At 43.5% G+C, this 18,057-nt stretch overlaps 1 protein-coding gene across 5 annotated transcripts in view; it reads left to right on the plus strand.

Moving 5' to 3' along the window:
• Window positions 1-15,383, plus strand: part of LOC142305341 (uncharacterized) — a 122,487-nt gene extending 107,104 nt beyond the window's left edge. For all 5 annotated transcript variants that reach the window (XM_075346858.1, XM_075346857.1, XM_075346860.1 and 2 more), the window contains 3 exons: window positions 4,206-4,348; window positions 7,163-7,200; window positions 14,021-15,383. In XM_075346858.1, the coding sequence (XP_075202973.1) occupies window positions 4,206-4,348; window positions 7,163-7,200; window positions 14,021-14,051 (212 nt within the window). In that variant the 3' untranslated portion in view covers window positions 14,052-15,383. The remainder of the gene's footprint in view (window positions 1-4,205; window positions 4,349-7,162; window positions 7,201-14,020) is intronic.
• The last annotated feature ends 2,674 nt before the right edge of the window (window positions 15,384-18,057 follow it).

An 18,057-nucleotide genomic window follows, 5' to 3' on the forward strand; every position in this document is an offset into this window, starting at 1 on the left:
TGGAGACTCTCCAGCCTCCCTACCAAGAATGAACCCCAAATCGCCAGCAAAAGAGAAAACAACCAGCGCTAACTGGGAAGAAGTAATTAGGGAAGTGAGCTGAATTTGCAGAAGTGAAGAAGTTGATGCATACCAAGCTAGAGCCCATATCGGTCAGACCAAGGGGTGGGTTCCAAAAGAGAAGACATCCTGTTTGTGAGGCTTGCCAATCGTCAAATCAAAGTACTGTCTGTTGCCATTGTTTTACGATGTAGTGAAGAAGGGCATTATGCCAGTGAATGTCAAGTGCCACCACTCCTGGGGTTAAACTGTGGCACCCAGGGGGCAGGGGGTTGACCTTACCCGTCGCCAGGCCTGGTGAAGTCTGGTCCGGGATGTCACGGGGTGGCCCTTGTGTCCGGTTTCGTGCCCCGAGGTGTTCACAATAAAAAGGGGGTTGATGAGGTGGAGGTTAGGAATGTCATGACGCCACCTGCGGTACGCGGCCAGGATATAGCCATCGCTGCTGTCGCCGTCCTCCGAGGCTGATGGTGGTAGTAGCAGCAAGGATGGTATCACTCCCCATAGGTGGAGCAGGCCCCGGGGAGAATGATGAGGGGAGTAGTGGTAGTGGCCGTGGGCACCAAGGCGCGGGGGCGCCAATAATAAGAGTCCAAGTCGGCTGCTGCGGTTCCAGGTGTTACTCAGTTCTTTAAGAATCCCGGTCGCTGGCGCAGTAGCACTTGTCACCGCTGTGATGGGCTCCGTTGACCTTTGGATAAGTTGGAAGAAGCCACCGGTGTTTAAAAAGAGTCCTTTGTAAGGGTTGCCCCTCCAGTGGTGAGGAACCTGGGCTGAGCGTTCTGCTCCAAGCCTAGGCCCCGTTAAAGAAGAAAAGGCAGAAGGTAGTGGTGGTGTCATGTCGCCACAACTGATGTCCCGGATAGACTGACTAAGGATTATGTAAAGTTGTCCCTACTTCTACACTATGTGGAACGTGCCCCCCAAGTGGTTGTCTTAGTGACCGGGAAATTCCCATGCTTCGTGATGGCCATCCCCCTGCCTACCCTAGTCCAGCTCTCCAGTGAGAAGGCTCCTAAGCTGCATGTAAAGTGAGTGTGGAACACCAGTGATTAACCCTCTCCTTACCCGAGGCGAATGGTCGCCAAAAAACGACAGAAGGTTGCTGGTGTGGGCGACTGGTAACCTCAATGCAACTGAAGCCTCGAAAACAATCACACTCGATGTGGTGTCCGTTCACAGTGGCAACTACCGTGGAGGCTAGGGAACAAGACCACCCCATAGCCATTCAACAGCTGTCAAAAGAAACGATCCGGACAGCACAAACAGAAGACCAAATGATTGGTAGAATCCTTCCTTATGTGGACCAGAATCGGTTTCCGAGAAAACGAGAGAGTTGCTGAGTCACCAGTGGTAACTGTCCTATTTAGCGATTGGGCGAAGCTTTACCTCAACACAGATAGCATCTTGTATCACAAGAGCGGACAAAAAACACAGCTAGTACTACCTGGAAAATATCACAAATTGATCTTCAAAGAACTCTATGAAGTGATGGGACATCTTGGAGTAGAAAGAACAATGAACCTAGTTTGTGAACGTTTCTTCTGGCCATATGTGCAAAGTGATATCGAGAGATATGTTACCAGAGAATGTGGAACTGGTTACTGTCGATGCTGAGGACCTTTATTTTAGTCTTTGCAGTTAGGCCCCAAACGGGTTATCTGCCATCATAGAATAATAAAACCCTGAACCACCAATGACAGGTAACCCACATTTGATGCTGATACCAGTTTATTACCTCCCCTTTTCCACTTTCCTTCCCTATATTCCTGATACCAAAACAATTTGGTTATGTTATGTCCGCATTTAATTTATTATTTAATTTTTGTTCTTTTCTAATAGTTTTTTTTCTGTTAGTTTTCTCTGATATGATGTATATTGCTTTCCTGCTCAGTGTCTGAAGAATACCTTTGACACTGACAACTTTGTTCAGAATACCACATTGTCCTATATATTGTGTATATCTTATATTATACATAATGTTGTATATTTTCATTTTGCATTTACTTGTATATATTTTTTCTTGCTTTGTAGTAAACTCTGTGATCAAGGACATTCTGGCCGAAACGTCAGAGTGAAAATCTGTCGATTTGTTGTAATCTCCCTTGCACATTTTTTGGCTCTTTTTCATATAGCAATAAAAATATATATATTTTTTTCCCATTAATCAGCAGATTAGGAGTGTGCAGTGTATTTCATTATACTTCAAGGGGATATTAATCCAACTATTAGCACCTCGCTTTTTACATTGTGCATGCCCTTTCTCATAGCTGATGACCTTGACACCCAACGAGAAGGATTGGAAGAGTTCAGTATCAAAAGTGGTACATGCCTACAATTGTACCAAGAGTGAAGCAACGGGTCATTCACCATTCTTCCTGTTGTTTTGGTTGATTCCCAAGATTACCAATCGATATGTTTGATACTTGAGTTTCAGAGACTTTCAAGACGTACCCTGAATATGTTCGGATATGGAAATATGTATGGCAGAAGCATAAAACATAACGTCAAGCGTTCACGGAAGGGCAAAAGAAAAGTAAATGATATTATGATCAGAAAACATGAAGCAGAATGGACACCTGGAAGTCGTGTGTTAGTAAAGAACTTGGAAAAAGGTGGTCCAGGAAAACTTTGTTCATATTGGGAAGGCAAGGTTATGTGGTTAAGAGGAAGTCCGATGACGGCCCAGTTTATACACCCCTCCCCCACTAGCTACAGATACTTTTATCCTATATAGCAGGTTCCTACTTTGCCATACACAGGAGGTTTTTTAACCCAGATAGGCTTTAACACAGAGTAGGTACCCAGTTACGAGATATGTCGTGACGTGGCAACTGGGCAGATATACAAATGGCCGTTTCTATATGCTAACTGTCTCATTTTTCTTAATTTCCCTTAGCAGTCATGCAGATCTATATTCACACATTCATAGTTTTCATACTTTAGCATTTGAGTGCAAACTGTCGTTTTTTTGTAGCCCGGTTTATGAAGTCAGACTGGAAACCGGAGGCAATAAAACAAGAATAGTACACCAGAATTTGCTACTTTCCTGTGATTAACTCTCACATTAGCAAGATAGTCAAGAAGTGACCAACGGTGATCAAGATCAGCTAAGAGACTACCACCGATCGAAGCGTCTGAAGTAGACAGTGACCTTGAGAGTTCAGATGTGGAAGATCACAGTTTTGTGCTTCGCCTACCATCAGAAAGTGATACCCACAATCTTCATGACAGTGAACTAAGCCCTGAAGCTCCAGAGTCCATACCACAAAACTCATCCGAGAATCAGATCAGACCTGACTACCAAGAATTGGCTACTGGAGATACCATTAGAAAGCTAAGAATGGAGGAATCGGCAGAACGCACAGAAATGGCTGATGCAACAGAAGATCTAGAACCTACAGATGTAGTTTTGAGTGCCTCAGAGGATGTTCAGGCCCTCCCACTGCTGTGAGCCTCCTGCCTACCTGCTGTACCTGCCTCCCGCTGCTGTGAGCCTCCTTCCACCCTGCTGTGCATGCCTCCTTGCTGTGAGCCTCCTGCCTCCTTGCTGTGCATGCCTCCTTGCTGTGCATGCCTCCTTGCTGTGCATGCCTCCTTGCTGTGAGCCTCCTGCCTCCTTGCTGTGAGCCTCCTGCCTCCTTGCTGTGAGCCTCCTGCCTCCTTGCTGTGAGCCTCCTGCCTCCTTGCTGTGAGCCTCCTGCCTCCTTGCTGTGAGCCTCCTGCCTCCTTGCTGTGCATGCCTCCTTGCTGTGCATGCCTCCTTGCTGTGCATGCCTCCTTGCTGTGCATGCCTCCTTGCTGTGCATGCCTCCTTGCTGTGCATGCCTCCTTGCTGTGCATGCTTCCTTGCTGTGAGCCTCCTGCCTCCTTGCTGTGCCTGCCTCCTGCTGCTGTGAGCCTCCCGCCTCCTGCTGCTGTGAGCCTCCCGCCTCCTGCTGCTGTGAGCCTCTTTTTTTTTTTTTTTTTTTTTTTTTTTTCCCATATACCGGTATTATAATATTCCGGTATACTGGTAGCCAGTTTGGTAATGTGAAATCTGTTGACAGATCCAATTTAACATCAGTATATGGTATTATTGCCGGACGTAGATGTCCACGTACATACTAGGATTTTATTCATCCTATTTCTTTTTACAATTGTAGACTCCACCAAAGACAAGTGCATTCATTGTGAAGGGAATAAATTTTCCGTAATCACTTTTGAGAAATATGGAGGAAAAGCATCGAGCAAAAACTGGAAGAAATCGATTCAATGTGAGGAAATCAGATTGGAGTGTTTAATTAAGGTATAAGTCATTCTGTATTTATGGGGAAAAGCTGTTACAATGATGCCTCCTATAACGTCATATCAGGAAGATTTTACTTTACTACTCAGTAGTAGACCTTGTGCATGTAATCTCAATTGGTAAGGAGCAAGCTGCTGCCAGACCTCTCTGGCGGCAGCTTATCTGCCCTGAAAACAGAATGATAGGGCATGTTAAATCCAACTGCCTGATCCGTCTCTTTCCAGACATACGCTTCCATACACTTTGGCCAGTCTGATGTGTATGGCCAGCTTAAAGGGTATTCTTATTTCAAGCATTCATGGGTGAGATCAGAAAATCATTCTTCATGCGTTGTCCACAGGTGGTTGGAGCTACAGAAACAGTGTATCTAGGTCCACTGTGCTAGAAATATATGTGCTAAAGTTAAACAAAAAGATTCATGCTGCCCTTCATCTAGTCCTGTCCTCCTTGGCTGTCGGACCAGGGCAGTCTTTACATCCGTGCCTGGCGTCCTGGAGGGCCCTGGAGTTTACAAGGCCATGCAACATCATAAAGTTGCATGAGGCCTTGTAAATTCTGTGTGAATGTATTTGCTTAAAAGGGGTTGTCTCCTTTTCAGAAAGGTTTTTTTCCTACAAATTCCCTACAAAGATGTGGAGAGGGCTGGCTGAGTTGCCACCACAAAGGACTATACAAAATGTGGTCTTTGGCTCTGGTAGTCTCTGGACTAAAAGTGCAGCATTTGCAGTCTTTCTCGGGAGCCACAAAAAAGAAATAAAATTTCAAGAAAAAGAAATGCATGATCTTTATTATTGTATATAATTGTATTGTATCCATTATTAATTGTTTTTTTTTTTGGGGGAAGTGGGTGTGGGGAGTTCTATCTAACCTGCCAGCGCTGAATCTCGGTGGCTGCTCTCAATGTCTGTTGTATGGCTGCTGTGACAGCAAAGATGCCAACCGGTGAGCTCAACAGCTCTGAGCGGCTTGAGACATCTACATCGGCAGAGCTGATGAGCTCAGCTGTCTGCAGCACCGTTTATGTAACATAAGCGGTGCAAGCAGCAGACACCAGGAGCAGTCACTTAGACTACCCTGCCAGCGCTGAATCTCGGTGGCTGCTCTCAATATCTGTAGTCTGGCTGCTGTGACAGCAAGGATGCTAACCTGTGAGCTCAACAGCTCTGAGCAGCTTGAGACATCTACATCGGCAGGGCTGATGAGCTCAGCTGTCTGCAGCACTGTTAATGTAACATAGGCACTGTAAAGAGCAGCAGACACCAGGAGCAGTCACTGAGATTAGGGCTGGACCCAGGCAGAGTATATCAAGCCCTTTTGCCTGTAGTACTTGCTGATTCAAACTACAGGGTGTAAAGTGCAAGGGGCAGACATGTCATTGGTGCAACCTGTGCAGCCACACAGGGGCCCAAGAGGAAAGGGGACTCATTTCTACCACTAAAGTAGGTGAAATTGTTCATTTTGATGAGCCATTGGACTACAAAGGACCCATACATTGGTCTTGCACAGGGACTTTTCTGTCTGTGTCCGCCAGTGAAAATTACCCTTCCTTTTGCTGACATTTTGGACATTACAGCTAGCTACATTTAGAGAATGCTATCTCTGATGGGCTAAGCTTGCTGCTTCTTGTCAACTTGCCAAATAAGTGCCAGTTAGCGCTCGCCTGGTGAGGTGGATTCACCTAGCCACAGGTCTAGCTGAACACACGACCAAGGGCGATGGCACAGCAGACTGGACTGGCACGTGGAACATTGAGGACCTGGACAACTGACTCTGCTTGATGGTAAGCAACCAAGCGGAGGCCACCAAGCCAGGAGTGTAGACAAACACAAGCAGATGAAGGGTTAAAAAGCAGGTCTGAACCAGATATCTATGAAGGCTGGGGAATCCACAGACATTTGCAGAGATAATTGCAGTATGATGTTCACAGTCTATAGATCATAGGTTCCCATCGTTTCTGACCATGAGAGCCACATTTAGCTCTGAAAGAGGATCGCAAGCCACATTCAGCTCAGGGAGGGTCGCGACCCACATCCAGCTACCACCCTCTCACAGTAATGACACTCAGAGAACCCATTACCAGTACATCACAGCCAAAGCTTTTCCACAGAAATCACACCAAGGCACTATACCAAGATCCACTGGATTCTACCCTACCTTCATTCAGATCTGCTCTTCTGTGCACAGCTACTCACAAGTCACCATTTCGAGACCTGCTCTTCATAGTTGTTTGCTTAGCTGGAAGACAGTCGCGAGCCAAACACTAATGTTAACCTAGCTTGCGCTGTGTAGCTGTCCTTAATCACATGGTCAGTCCGGCTGAGAGTTTGCTTGTGTTATTTGGTTGTCAGGGTTTAGTATGAGAGGCTTTTACTTGACAAGGGAAGTACTGAGAAGGCCATGATGACACAGATTGGGGTAGTGGGACGGCCATCTTTACATCAAAGATGTGAAAGGGGCTGGCTGAATTTCCACCACAAAGGACTATACAAAATGTGGTCTTTGGTTCCCCGGTAGTCTCTGGTCTAAAAGTGCAGTATTTGCAATCCGAGACGGACTCACAAAAAAGAAATCTATAATTTCAAGAAAAAGAAATACATGATCTTTATTATTGTATATATTTTGGATTGTATCCATAATTGGTTGGTTTTTTGGTTGTTTTTTTTTTTTTTGGGGGGGTGGGTAAGTTTAAGAAAACCCCTTTTAAGTCATGTAGAATTCTTGTTGTCGCTCATTTCTGACTCCACTCTGTAAAACTTTTATTCCAAAATTTTACTTTTCGAAGAATATCAAAGTCTTGTCACTTTTCTTTAACAGGCTGGAATCCTAAAACCTCCTTTATGGACCAAAAAAAAGTAAGTCAACTTCAAAAGTGATTGCTCAAGTTTTTAACCCTATAGAATTGACAAATGATGTACAGAATAAAATCCTAGGCATTTCAGAAAGTCATAGTTGGGGTGGGGGGGGGTAGTGAGAATCAATAAAATGAAGGATCCTCAGGGCTCTTCCAAGTACTTGTCTGGAGATCTCCAAATAACATGTGGGTGGTGCTCCTATTCCAAGACTTTTTAAGGAGTCGTCCAATACTAGGACAGCCCCTTCCGATTCCACGTTTCCCCCAGGTAAAATAAAAAAGCCTTAACTCTCATCTGCATCCGCCGTGGTTCTTGCGGTGTCATCCTGGGGCTCACGTGACGTCATGTGAGATACTCACAGCAGGATAAAGCAGTGGTGAACTGTCCACGCCAATAAACTAATGCACTACCATGATGCAGCCAAACCCCCAATAGTTGGAGGTATCACAGGTGCAAGAGGAGCAAATCACTCACAAAACTCCAAAACATGGAGGGGGCGATCGCTGGATGATAAAATTGCACACTAGTGGCTTGCATAGGGCGTCATTCACACTTACAGGTGCATAGTAACCTAGTCAGCAGCCTATTACACACCCATACTATTCGACCAGGCGGGCTGCCCGGAACTAATGTGCACCATATAGGGACGGAGACTCCATTATGCAAGTACAAACATGAAGGGGTCTGGCTGTACCCTGTATAAAATGTTATGTGCAGAAAAATATATATATATACAAAATATGTGAGGTATTAGTCAATATTATGGCCAAAATAGCGGTAGCCTACAAACCACGTCACAGTTCCTCATACTTGTAGGTTCATACACTAAGCTACACAAATAGAAAAACAACAAAAAGAAGACTAAATATCCTCCACAATTTATCCTTCTAACATGTCTGTACAGTTGTTATATACCTGAAGCTTCAGTTTTAAGGGAATGCGTCATCAGAAAATCACTTAGGCCCAGTGCCCACACCGTGTAGGTTTGATGCGTATTTTCAGGAATCTGCAGCAAAATCTGTATGTCGATTGTGAAGCCAGCAAAAAAGTCTGAGAATTCAGAAGTGCTGTTTTTCACTTGCGTATTTGGTGCAGAAAAAAAGACATCTGCACCAAATATGCAAGGGAAAAATACTCAATATGGGCACAGCACTTTTGAATTCTCATAGACTTTGCTGGCTTCACAATGAACATGCAGATTTTACTGCAGATTTCTGAAAATCTGCGTCAAAATCCGCAGCGTGGGCACAGGGCCTAATTCACACATTCCATTTAACACCTTAAAATCCTATGATGGCTATCATGGAACGAATGCCAATTAATGGAGCAGGTGAAGTTATATGGAGTATGCTCAGGCTCTAAGTCCATTCCACACGGAAGTGATGGCTGTGTTATACAATCTGCACTTGCCTCTAACAGCAGCGATCGAAACCATCTGGATTGAAGCGCCGTTACTGCCATCTTGGTGCTCCTATACAGACCAAGCTGCAGACTTCATAGGAGGCTGTAATTTTTACTATACATTCCAATACAGAAGTATTGCAGTGTATAGCACAAGCGATCACAAAGCCCCTATGGAGACTAAAAAATAAAAAGTAAAAAAAAACAAAATATACAAACATGAAAAGTTGATTTGTACCCATTTTCTTTATCCAGAAATAAAGGAATGAAAAACATAAGAATATTTGTATTCTATTCTATAAAAATATAAAATAATTAAATTTACGTTAAATTCTGTGTAAAAGAAATACCCTGAAATGCCAGATTTCACGATTTATGGTTGCTTTCCTTAAAAAGGCAAAAATGATGATCAAATTGTTGTACACACGTGGTCAAAATTGTTGGTACCCCTCGTTTAATGAAAGAAAACCCCACAATCGTCACAGAAATCTTGAATCTGACAAAAGTAATAATGAATAAAAAAAAAATCTATGAAAATGAACAAATGTAAGTCAGACATTGCTGCTTTTCTGCCTCTACAGAATTTAAAAAAAAAAATAACTCATGAAATCGGCCTGGACAGAAATTATGGCGCCCTCCTCCTCCTTCTTCTCCTCCTCGTCCTCCTCCTCCTTAACTTAATATTTTGTTGCACACCCTTTTGAGGCAATATCTGCAATCAAACGATTCCTGTAACTGTCAATGAGACTTCTGCTCCTCTCGACGGGTATTTTGGCCGCTCCTCAAGAGCAAACTGCTCCAGTTGTCTGGTGTTTGAAGGTCGCCTTTTCCAGACGGCATGTTTCAGCTCTTTACAAAGATGCTCAATAGGATTTAAGTCAGGGCTCATAGAAGGCCACTTCAGAATAGTCCAATGTTTTCCTCTTAGCCATTCTTGGGTGGTTTTTAGCTGTGTGTTTTGGGTCATTATCCTGTTGCAAGACCCATGACCTGTGACTGAGACCAAGCTTTCTGACACTGGGCAGCATATTTCTCTCTAAAATCCCTTGATAGTCTTCAGATTTCATTGTACCCTGCACAGATTCAAGACATCCTGTGCCAGATACAGCAGAGCAGCCCCAGAACATAACAGAGCCTCCTCCATGTTTCACAGTAGGACAGTGTTCTTTTCTTGATATGCTTCATTTTACCATCTGTGAACATACAGCTGATGTGCCTCACCAAAAAGTTCAATTTTTGCCTCATCTGTCCATAGGACATTCTCCCAGAAGCTTTGTGGCTTGTCAACCTCTAGTTTGGCAAATTCCAGTCTGGCTTTTTATGTTTTTTTTGTTTTTTTTGTTTTTTTTTTCAACAATGGTGTCCTCCTTGGTCATCTCCCATGAAGTCCACTTTGGCTCAAACAACAACGGGTTATGTTCCTTGAGCTTGAAGTTCACCTTTAGGCCCTGTGCGCACTTACTGGATTTTGCCGCGGATTTTCTGCGGATTTGCTGCAGAAAATGTTCATAACATCTCTGCAGTGAATCACCAGCAAAACCTATGGGGAAAAAAAATCCTGTGCGCACTGGGCGGCATTTGACAGCTGCATGTTTTGCTGTGGGATTCCCGCAGCTAAAACAATTGCATGTCACTTCTTTTCCGCACGTCGCTGCGGGATTTCACTCCATTGACTGCAATGTAATCGTGAAATCCTGCAAGGAATAACGCAGGCAGCAAATTCTGTGTGGTTCACTGCGTTTTCCTGCGTTATTCCCTCCGGTATTTCGCGGTTTACCTGCGGTAATGTACATCGCTTGCCTGCGGTTTTGCAGGGAAGTGATGTCATTATGACAGGAAGAGGAAGCGGAGCAGAGAGTAAACACACACAGATCACAGACACAGACACAGACATCACAGACATAGAACACAGACACATAGAACACACACAGAAAGCAAGCAGAAATATAGAAAACAAAACACGTGGGCTCCGCCGTATTTTTACCGTCCAGCCGAGGTAAGCACACAGCGGCGGCCCGGTATTCTCAGGCTGGGGAGGGAGAGGGGCAGGGTTAATGCTCCCCACCTCCCGCAGCCGAGAATATCAGCCGCAGCTGCCCCGGGACTGCACTACCGGAGTATCCCCGACTCTTCCTGCTGCCGTGATGTAGTGGCAGTCAGGGAAATACAAGGAGTTAATGGCGGCGGATCGCCACCACTAAGTCCAGGCTTGATCATGGCAGCATCTATGTGACAGCTGACATGATCAATCCGTAAGTAAAGTGAAAAAAGACACCGAAAAATCCTTTATTTTAAATAAAACACAAATAAGCCTCGTTCACCCTTTTATTAACCCCTCCCGAAACAAAGCTCCGACGTAATCCACAGCTCCGGTGTAATCCACAGCTCCTGCGCTGCTTACATCCAGCCGCGACTGACATACAGCGCTGAATGCAGCCTCGCAGCAAGACAGCAGAGGTAATTACCGGTCATCTCCCACGGCCGGTAATGTGAACTCACTGCTGAGTGAGAAATGCAGCGATCTATCTATCCCTCTATTTATCCCTCTATCTATTCTTCTATCTATCTATCTATCTATCTCAGAAGGAAATGATTTTTTTTTCTTTTTTTTTTCAATGTGCTTTATTGCATTGAATGCAATAAAGCACATGTACCAACCCGCACGCGGCAATACCGCGGTAAAACCGTGGCAAACCGCATGCGGTTTTCGGGTGCGGTTTGCCGCGGTTTTTTACCGCGGGTGCGGTAAACTTTGAATGCCTGCTGAATTTTCTTGAGAAAATTCCATTTTCCAGTGCGCACATAGCCTTAATCTCTTTAGAAGTTTTTCTGGGCTCTTTTCCTACCATTCGTATTACCGTGTTTTTCCAAAAATAAGACACTGTCTTATTTTTTTTTTTTTTTTTGCCCCCCCAAAAAAGCACTAGGGCTTCTTTTTGAAGGAGTACATAAACCAAAATTGGAGTCTATAAATTTGCTAAATAAGCAAGAAAATTCCCAAATGAGCAATATTTTTTAAATATTTATTGAAATAATGTGCTCAAGGGTATAACAATACATAAAGTTAATGTAAAAAGGAAAGGGGAGGTGCTAAAGGGTAAAGAACCCCATGTGTCCCGGAATGGATGGAGAAAAAAAGAATTTTTAACTCCAAAAATTGGTAACCTCAATTTAAATATAGGCATAGTGCCCAAGGCAGAAGCAGAGCTGCATCAATAGTAGTAATGGACTCATCAAGAGTCATAGTGTACTTCTATGTCGAGGACAATAGAAAGCTGCGCCACTTACCAAAGCCTGGTTACCAACACATGCCGGGTTAACACGTGGGGACCGGCGTCTGTTGGTAACCAGGCTTTGGTACTCGTGGAGTTCTTTCCCCTTTAGCACCTCCCCTTTCCTTTTTTACATCAATTTTATGTATTGTTACACCCTTGAGCACATTATTTCAATAAATAATTAAAAAATATTGCTTGTTTGGGTATTTTCTTGCTTATTTAGCAAATTTAAAGACTAAAATTTTGGTTTATGTATTGTATTCAGGGAGTTGTTGCTGATACTGATTATGCGATCGGTGTGTGGTCCTTGTTTTGTTTTGTTTTTTCAATTTATTTTTGGAGGAGGTCCTATTCTTGAAGAAACTCAGTTGGGTGGTAAGTTTACCCCCCCAAAAAAAGCAGACCCCCACTTCCCGGGAGACTCGTACTCACCAGACCCAGACGTCTGCGTAGCTCCCGGGTCCTCCTGTCATCTCCGGTGGGTGCTGCACGCCGTCCTTCCCTGCTGCTGCTGACACACACACAGCAGATCGCAGACACATACACAGCCGATCGCAGACACACACAGCAGGTCACACACACACACACACACACACACACACACACACAGCAGATCGTGTACACGCGTGCACACACAGCAGATCGCACACATCACATCCAGCGCTTCCGGCAGCGATGTGTGTGTGATTTGATGTTTGCGTGTGATCCGATATTTGTGTGTGCGATCAGGTGTGTGTGAGATCTGATTGTGTGTGTGTGAGATCGGATGTGTGTGGGTGTGCGATCACTGCAGGTCCTGCCGCTCAGCGTCGGGTGAGTGTGATTGAGAGTGTCCGCTGTCTATAATGAAGTGTCCTGCAGTATCTATCTTTTTTAGCTGCACGGACACTTCATTATTGATCCGCGACTAGGGCTTATTTTCGGGGGATGGCTTATTTTTTTGAAAAACATGGGTAACAGTCTCGTTGATTTTGTTATCAATTTTCCTCCTGCAACCACGTCCAGTGTGGTGGACTACAGTCCCATGGATCTTAAATTTCTGAATATGTACAACTGTAGTCACGGGAACATCAAGCTGCTTGGAGATGGTCTTATAACCTTTATCTTTAACATGCTTGTCTATATAATTTTCTTTCTAATCTCCTGAGACAACTCTTTCCTTCGCTTCCTCCGGTCCATGTTGAGTGTGGTACACACCATGTCACCAAACAACACAGTGAGTATCTGTAGCACTATATACAGTCCCACTGACTGATTACAAGATTGTAGACACCGGTGATGCTAATTAGCGGACGCACCTTGATTTAACATGTCCCTTTTGTCACATTATTTTCAGGGGTACCATCATTTCTGTCCAGGCCTGTTTCATGAGTTTTCTCTTTTTAAAAATTCCGTGGAAGCAGAAAAGCAATGTCTGACTTCCATTTGTTCATTTTCACAGATTTATTTTTTTTTTATTACTTTTGTCAGGTTAAAGGTATTTCTGTGCCCATTGTGGGTTTTTCTTTAATTAAACAAGGGGTACCAACAATTTTGATCACATGTGTATGTACGCCAAACTGATGCTAATAAAATCTGCACACAAAAAAACAAAAAAAAACACCAATAAGCCCTCATAGCCGCATCGACGGAAAAATAAAACCGCTATGTGTCCTACAAACTGGTGACAAGCCAATTTTTCATTTTTATTTTTTTTTATTTTACAAATGTTTAAATTGAAGTCACCAAAATAATTTATAGAGGTTTGGTGTCACCATAATTATATTGACCTGTGGAATCATATCTGCAGTGAAAGCAAAACTTCAAAATACAGTGGAATTAATTTTTTTTTTTTAGCGTTTCACCCCAGGTGGAATTTTTTTCGCCCCTTTTTTTTTTTCTTTTTTTTTCTTTTTTCAATAAATTTTACACTAAAATGAATGGTGTCATTCAATGTACAACTCGTCCTTCAAAAAACAAAAAAAGTTTTCATTTATTTGGAAATGTAAAAAAAAAAAAAAAGTTACAGCTCTTGAAAGAGGGAGGAAAAAATTAAAGCACAAAAACACGATACGCCAGACTAAGCAACGCAAGAAGATATATTACATTTATAGGACCACATGATACTGATTGATATGTAACATATATGTATTGTATTTATACAGGAAATCTGATAGGAGCGAGAATACAAAGTAAAAAGATGTCCGACCACAGTCTTGGCACAACTACGTGGACCGTTGTGAGACAAGACGGATGAGCAGCAACTACTTAATACATATTTCATATGTCGGCAATAATAAACCTTGTACTTTCTAAAGATATTTTTAAATAACTGAAAAGATGTAAATGTAGTGTTCTTTTAAATAATAGGAAAGGGTTTTTTTTTTTTTTATAACATTTTATCTCAATGTTTTGCCTGTTTTTACTTTTCTTTCTGCAGCACCTTTTAGGCTACTTTCACACATCAGTTTTTTTCCATCAGGTACAATCCGGGAAAAAAACGGGTTAAAAGCATCCGGTACCGCATCCGTTTTATCCCCATAGATTTGCATTGTTACCGGATTGTACCTGATGGCTTTGCGTTGTATCCGTTTTTTTCCGGATGCGGCAAAATTAGTTAAAGCGGCGGCCGGAGGCAACGTAGCTTGCAACGTTTTTTTGTCCGGCAAAAAAAACGCATTGCGCCGCATCCGGCTGCTGCGGCACATTTTTCAATGCATGCCTATAAACGCCAAATGCGGCGCGATGCGGAAAAAAAAAACGCATCCGGCCACCGCATGCGGTCTTTTCCACTGCGCATGCTCAGTAGCGTGCCGCAACCGGAAAAAAACGGATGGGCCGCATGTAAAAACTTGTGCAAAGGATGCGGTGTTTTCGCCGCATCCGTTGCATAGGTTTCACAGCCGGATTGAGCCGCACAGCTCAAACCGGATGTGTGAAAGTAGCCGAACTGTCCTACAGCACCATTACTGTTCTACTGCACCATTTTTCTGGCGCTGCTCACGTCTGCAGTGGGAGAATTCATATGGAAGATGCATGTGTACATTATTTCCTGCAAGCACTGTATCTATAGACTGACATCCTTGGCACTGTTCACACATGCCAATTTAGAAGTGAGCGGCGTCAGAATAACTGGACAATTTGGAGCATTTCACTAAAATACTATAGAAGTCACCTGTACTTTTATTTCTTTATTCCAAAATTACTTGCATCTTCAAAGCATGCCGGATTCTTTACTTTTATGTTACACATGGAGTGGCAACCTATCCAGCTACCAGAGTGATGTATATTACGATATTTCGGCTATACGTTTTTATACGCTTTCTGTAATATGTAACAATTGCTACATGGTCGTTTTTTTGTGACACCAGACATTTTTCATGCTGTGCTTCATACAGTGAATTTCTTTTGCTTTGTAGGCCAAATTCGAAATAGACTAATGTCTTGTAATTTGCAATTTTTATCTGTGCTTTTTAGTTTTCCAATTTTTTCTTTTTTTGTTATTTATAAAGTGTTATTTTATAAAGACATCCGTTTACTTCAATTTATTTCAAATTTTGAGGTCACTGAAATATTTAACATTGTTGTACATCATGTGTCTTGGGCTTTATTCATACGACTGTTCCATTTTTGCGATCAACAAAAAATGGTCCTGTTTTTTCACAGATCCATTCCTGTGACATCCGTGTGACAACCGTTCCGTATACTGTGCGTGTGTTTTCCGTGTGGCTTCCGATTTATTTTTTTTTCGGACAGCAAAAAAAACTGAAGGAGCATTACATACTATCCACAGTATCTGGCCAGTTGCTTGTCCCTATATAAACTCTATGGGGCACAGAATCCAGCACAAAGGGGTAGGAACAAGGGCTACATACTCGCCGACCACCGGGAAGGCTCCCACTGCTCCCACGGCAGCTCTTTGTTCTTCCAGAGCTGGCCGCTCATTAGGCTCATACATATTCATTGCTTCCCTCGCTCACCGGCATCTGTGATTGGTTGCAATCAGACGTGCCCCCATGCTGAGTGACGGCTGTCTGACTGCAACCAATCACAGCCGCCGGTGGGTGGGTCTATATCGTACAGGAAAATAAATAATTAAAAAAAAATCTGCATGCGGTCCCCCCCCCATTTTGATACCCAGCCAAGATAAAGCCTCACAGCTGGGGGTTGGTAGTCTCAGGTTGGGGAGACCCACTTTATTGGGAACCCCCCCAGCCTAAAAATATCAGCCAGCAGCCGCCCGGAATTGCCGCATCCATTAGATGCGAAAGTCCCGAGACTTTACCTGGCTCTTCCGACTGCCCTGGTGTGATGGCAATCGGGGTAATATCAGGTTGATATTAGCTGTATAATGTCACCTGGCATCAAGCCCAGGGGTTATTGATGTCACTGTGTCTATCAGATACCAGACATCACTAACCCAGTCAGTAATAAAAAAAAAAAAAAAAGTAGACAAATTTTTATTTGAAAAAACACTCCCCAACACATTCCCTCTTTCAGCAAGTTATTGGAAAGAAAAATCAAATCCGGGTTCGGCGTAATCTAATAAGGGGGTCCCCACAACGATCCATACCATACTCGCTGTCCCAATCAGTGAAGAATAGAATGTTCCCCATTGGCTGGGAGAGCAGTGCAGTGACCTGAGCTAACATAATTGGGTCAGGCCAGGTCACTGCAGGGGATGACGAGCGGCCGACTTCATGAGGATAGCTAGGTACATTACCTGGGTGATGAATGCCGCTGCACTCCTGACGTCAGCGCTCGCCACTGACTTCCATTGTCCGCCGCATTCACAAGCGAAGTATCGCGAGTGGCCTGTGATGCCACCGCTAGTCAGTTTCGGGCCGTCCGCAAGACTAAGGGTATGTGCGCACGTTGCTTTTTACCTGCTTTTTACCTGCTTTTTTGCTGCTTTTTCTTCTGCGCTGTTTAATGCCAAAATGGATGTGTTCTTCTATTCAAGCAAAGTCTATGGGAATTTGGGTTTCTTGTTCACACTATGTTGTTCAAAATGCTGCCTTTTTGTGGCAGAACTTTGGTCAAAAACTCAGCTTTTCAAAGAAGCAACATGTCAATTGTTTTTGCCATTTGGGTTTTGCACTGCAAAGCTGAGTTTTTGACCAAAGTTCTGCCACAAAAAGGCAGCATTTTGAACAACAATAGTGTGAACAAGAAACCCAAATTCCCATAGACTTTGCTTGAATAGAAGAACACATCCATTTTGGCATTAAACAGCGCAGAAGAAAAAGCAGCAAAAAAGCAGGTAAAAAGCAGGTAAAAAGCAACGTGCGCACATACCCTTAATGTTAGAACACGGCAGGCATGGAAGTCAGTGACAAGCACTGACGTCAGGAGTGCAGTGTACTTCATCACAGCAGGTAAAGAACTTAACTAACCTCCTGATGTCCGCACTCATCATCACCGCAGCTGCTGATACTGCAGTGTGGGCAGATGCTGACACACTGCAGTGCTGGCAGAAGATGCTGACACACTGTAGTGTGAGCAGTGGCGAGGCTGGCACAAGAGCGGGACACAGACTGCAGGGGCACCCGACAGAAGTCACATGGAAGTGCTTCCGTGTAGCTTGCAGGGATTTTACGGACCCATAGACTTGTGTTGTGTCATGGTCCGAAATTACGGAACAGAATAGGACATGTTCCATAATAACGAAACAGATATATGGCATCCGATGTGTTTTTAGTAGGAACTGATGCATATGGAAGTGCTTCCGTGTGCCATCCGATCCCACACAAAAGACATTGAAAAGATGGTCAGTAGGTTCGCAAAAAAATAGGAACTGACCAGGACAAACGGACCGGTCGTCTAAATGAGCCCTTACACTGACAAGCAAAAGGGTAACAATGTTTTGATCTTTTGACTTTCAGGCTCCATATCTCACCATCCACTACAGCTTTGAGCGTGAGACTACCATCATTTTATAGACCATCATCTTGGCTGTTTCTTACATAAATTTTACTTGCTATTTAGCATATAATTAGTTATGCAGATTTTTCTCAGGTCACTGGATTGTTACTGTTTTGCTCCTGGTGGTGGAAAAAAATTTTCTTCCTGTATTCTACAAATTCCAACCTGTTCTCACATTCCTTAATAGCTTCGTGTGTTAGGTTGATTCCCAAGTGAAAGGTCACTGCTTTGAAGGCTTCTCAATGAATGAATATTTCTCAAGAAAAGAGAAACCGCA

The sequence above is a fragment of the Anomaloglossus baeobatrachus genome, chromosome 1 (assembly GCF_048569485.1).
Source record: "Anomaloglossus baeobatrachus isolate aAnoBae1 chromosome 1, aAnoBae1.hap1, whole genome shotgun sequence".
Lineage (NCBI taxonomy): Eukaryota > Metazoa > Chordata > Amphibia > Anura > Aromobatidae > Anomaloglossus > Anomaloglossus baeobatrachus.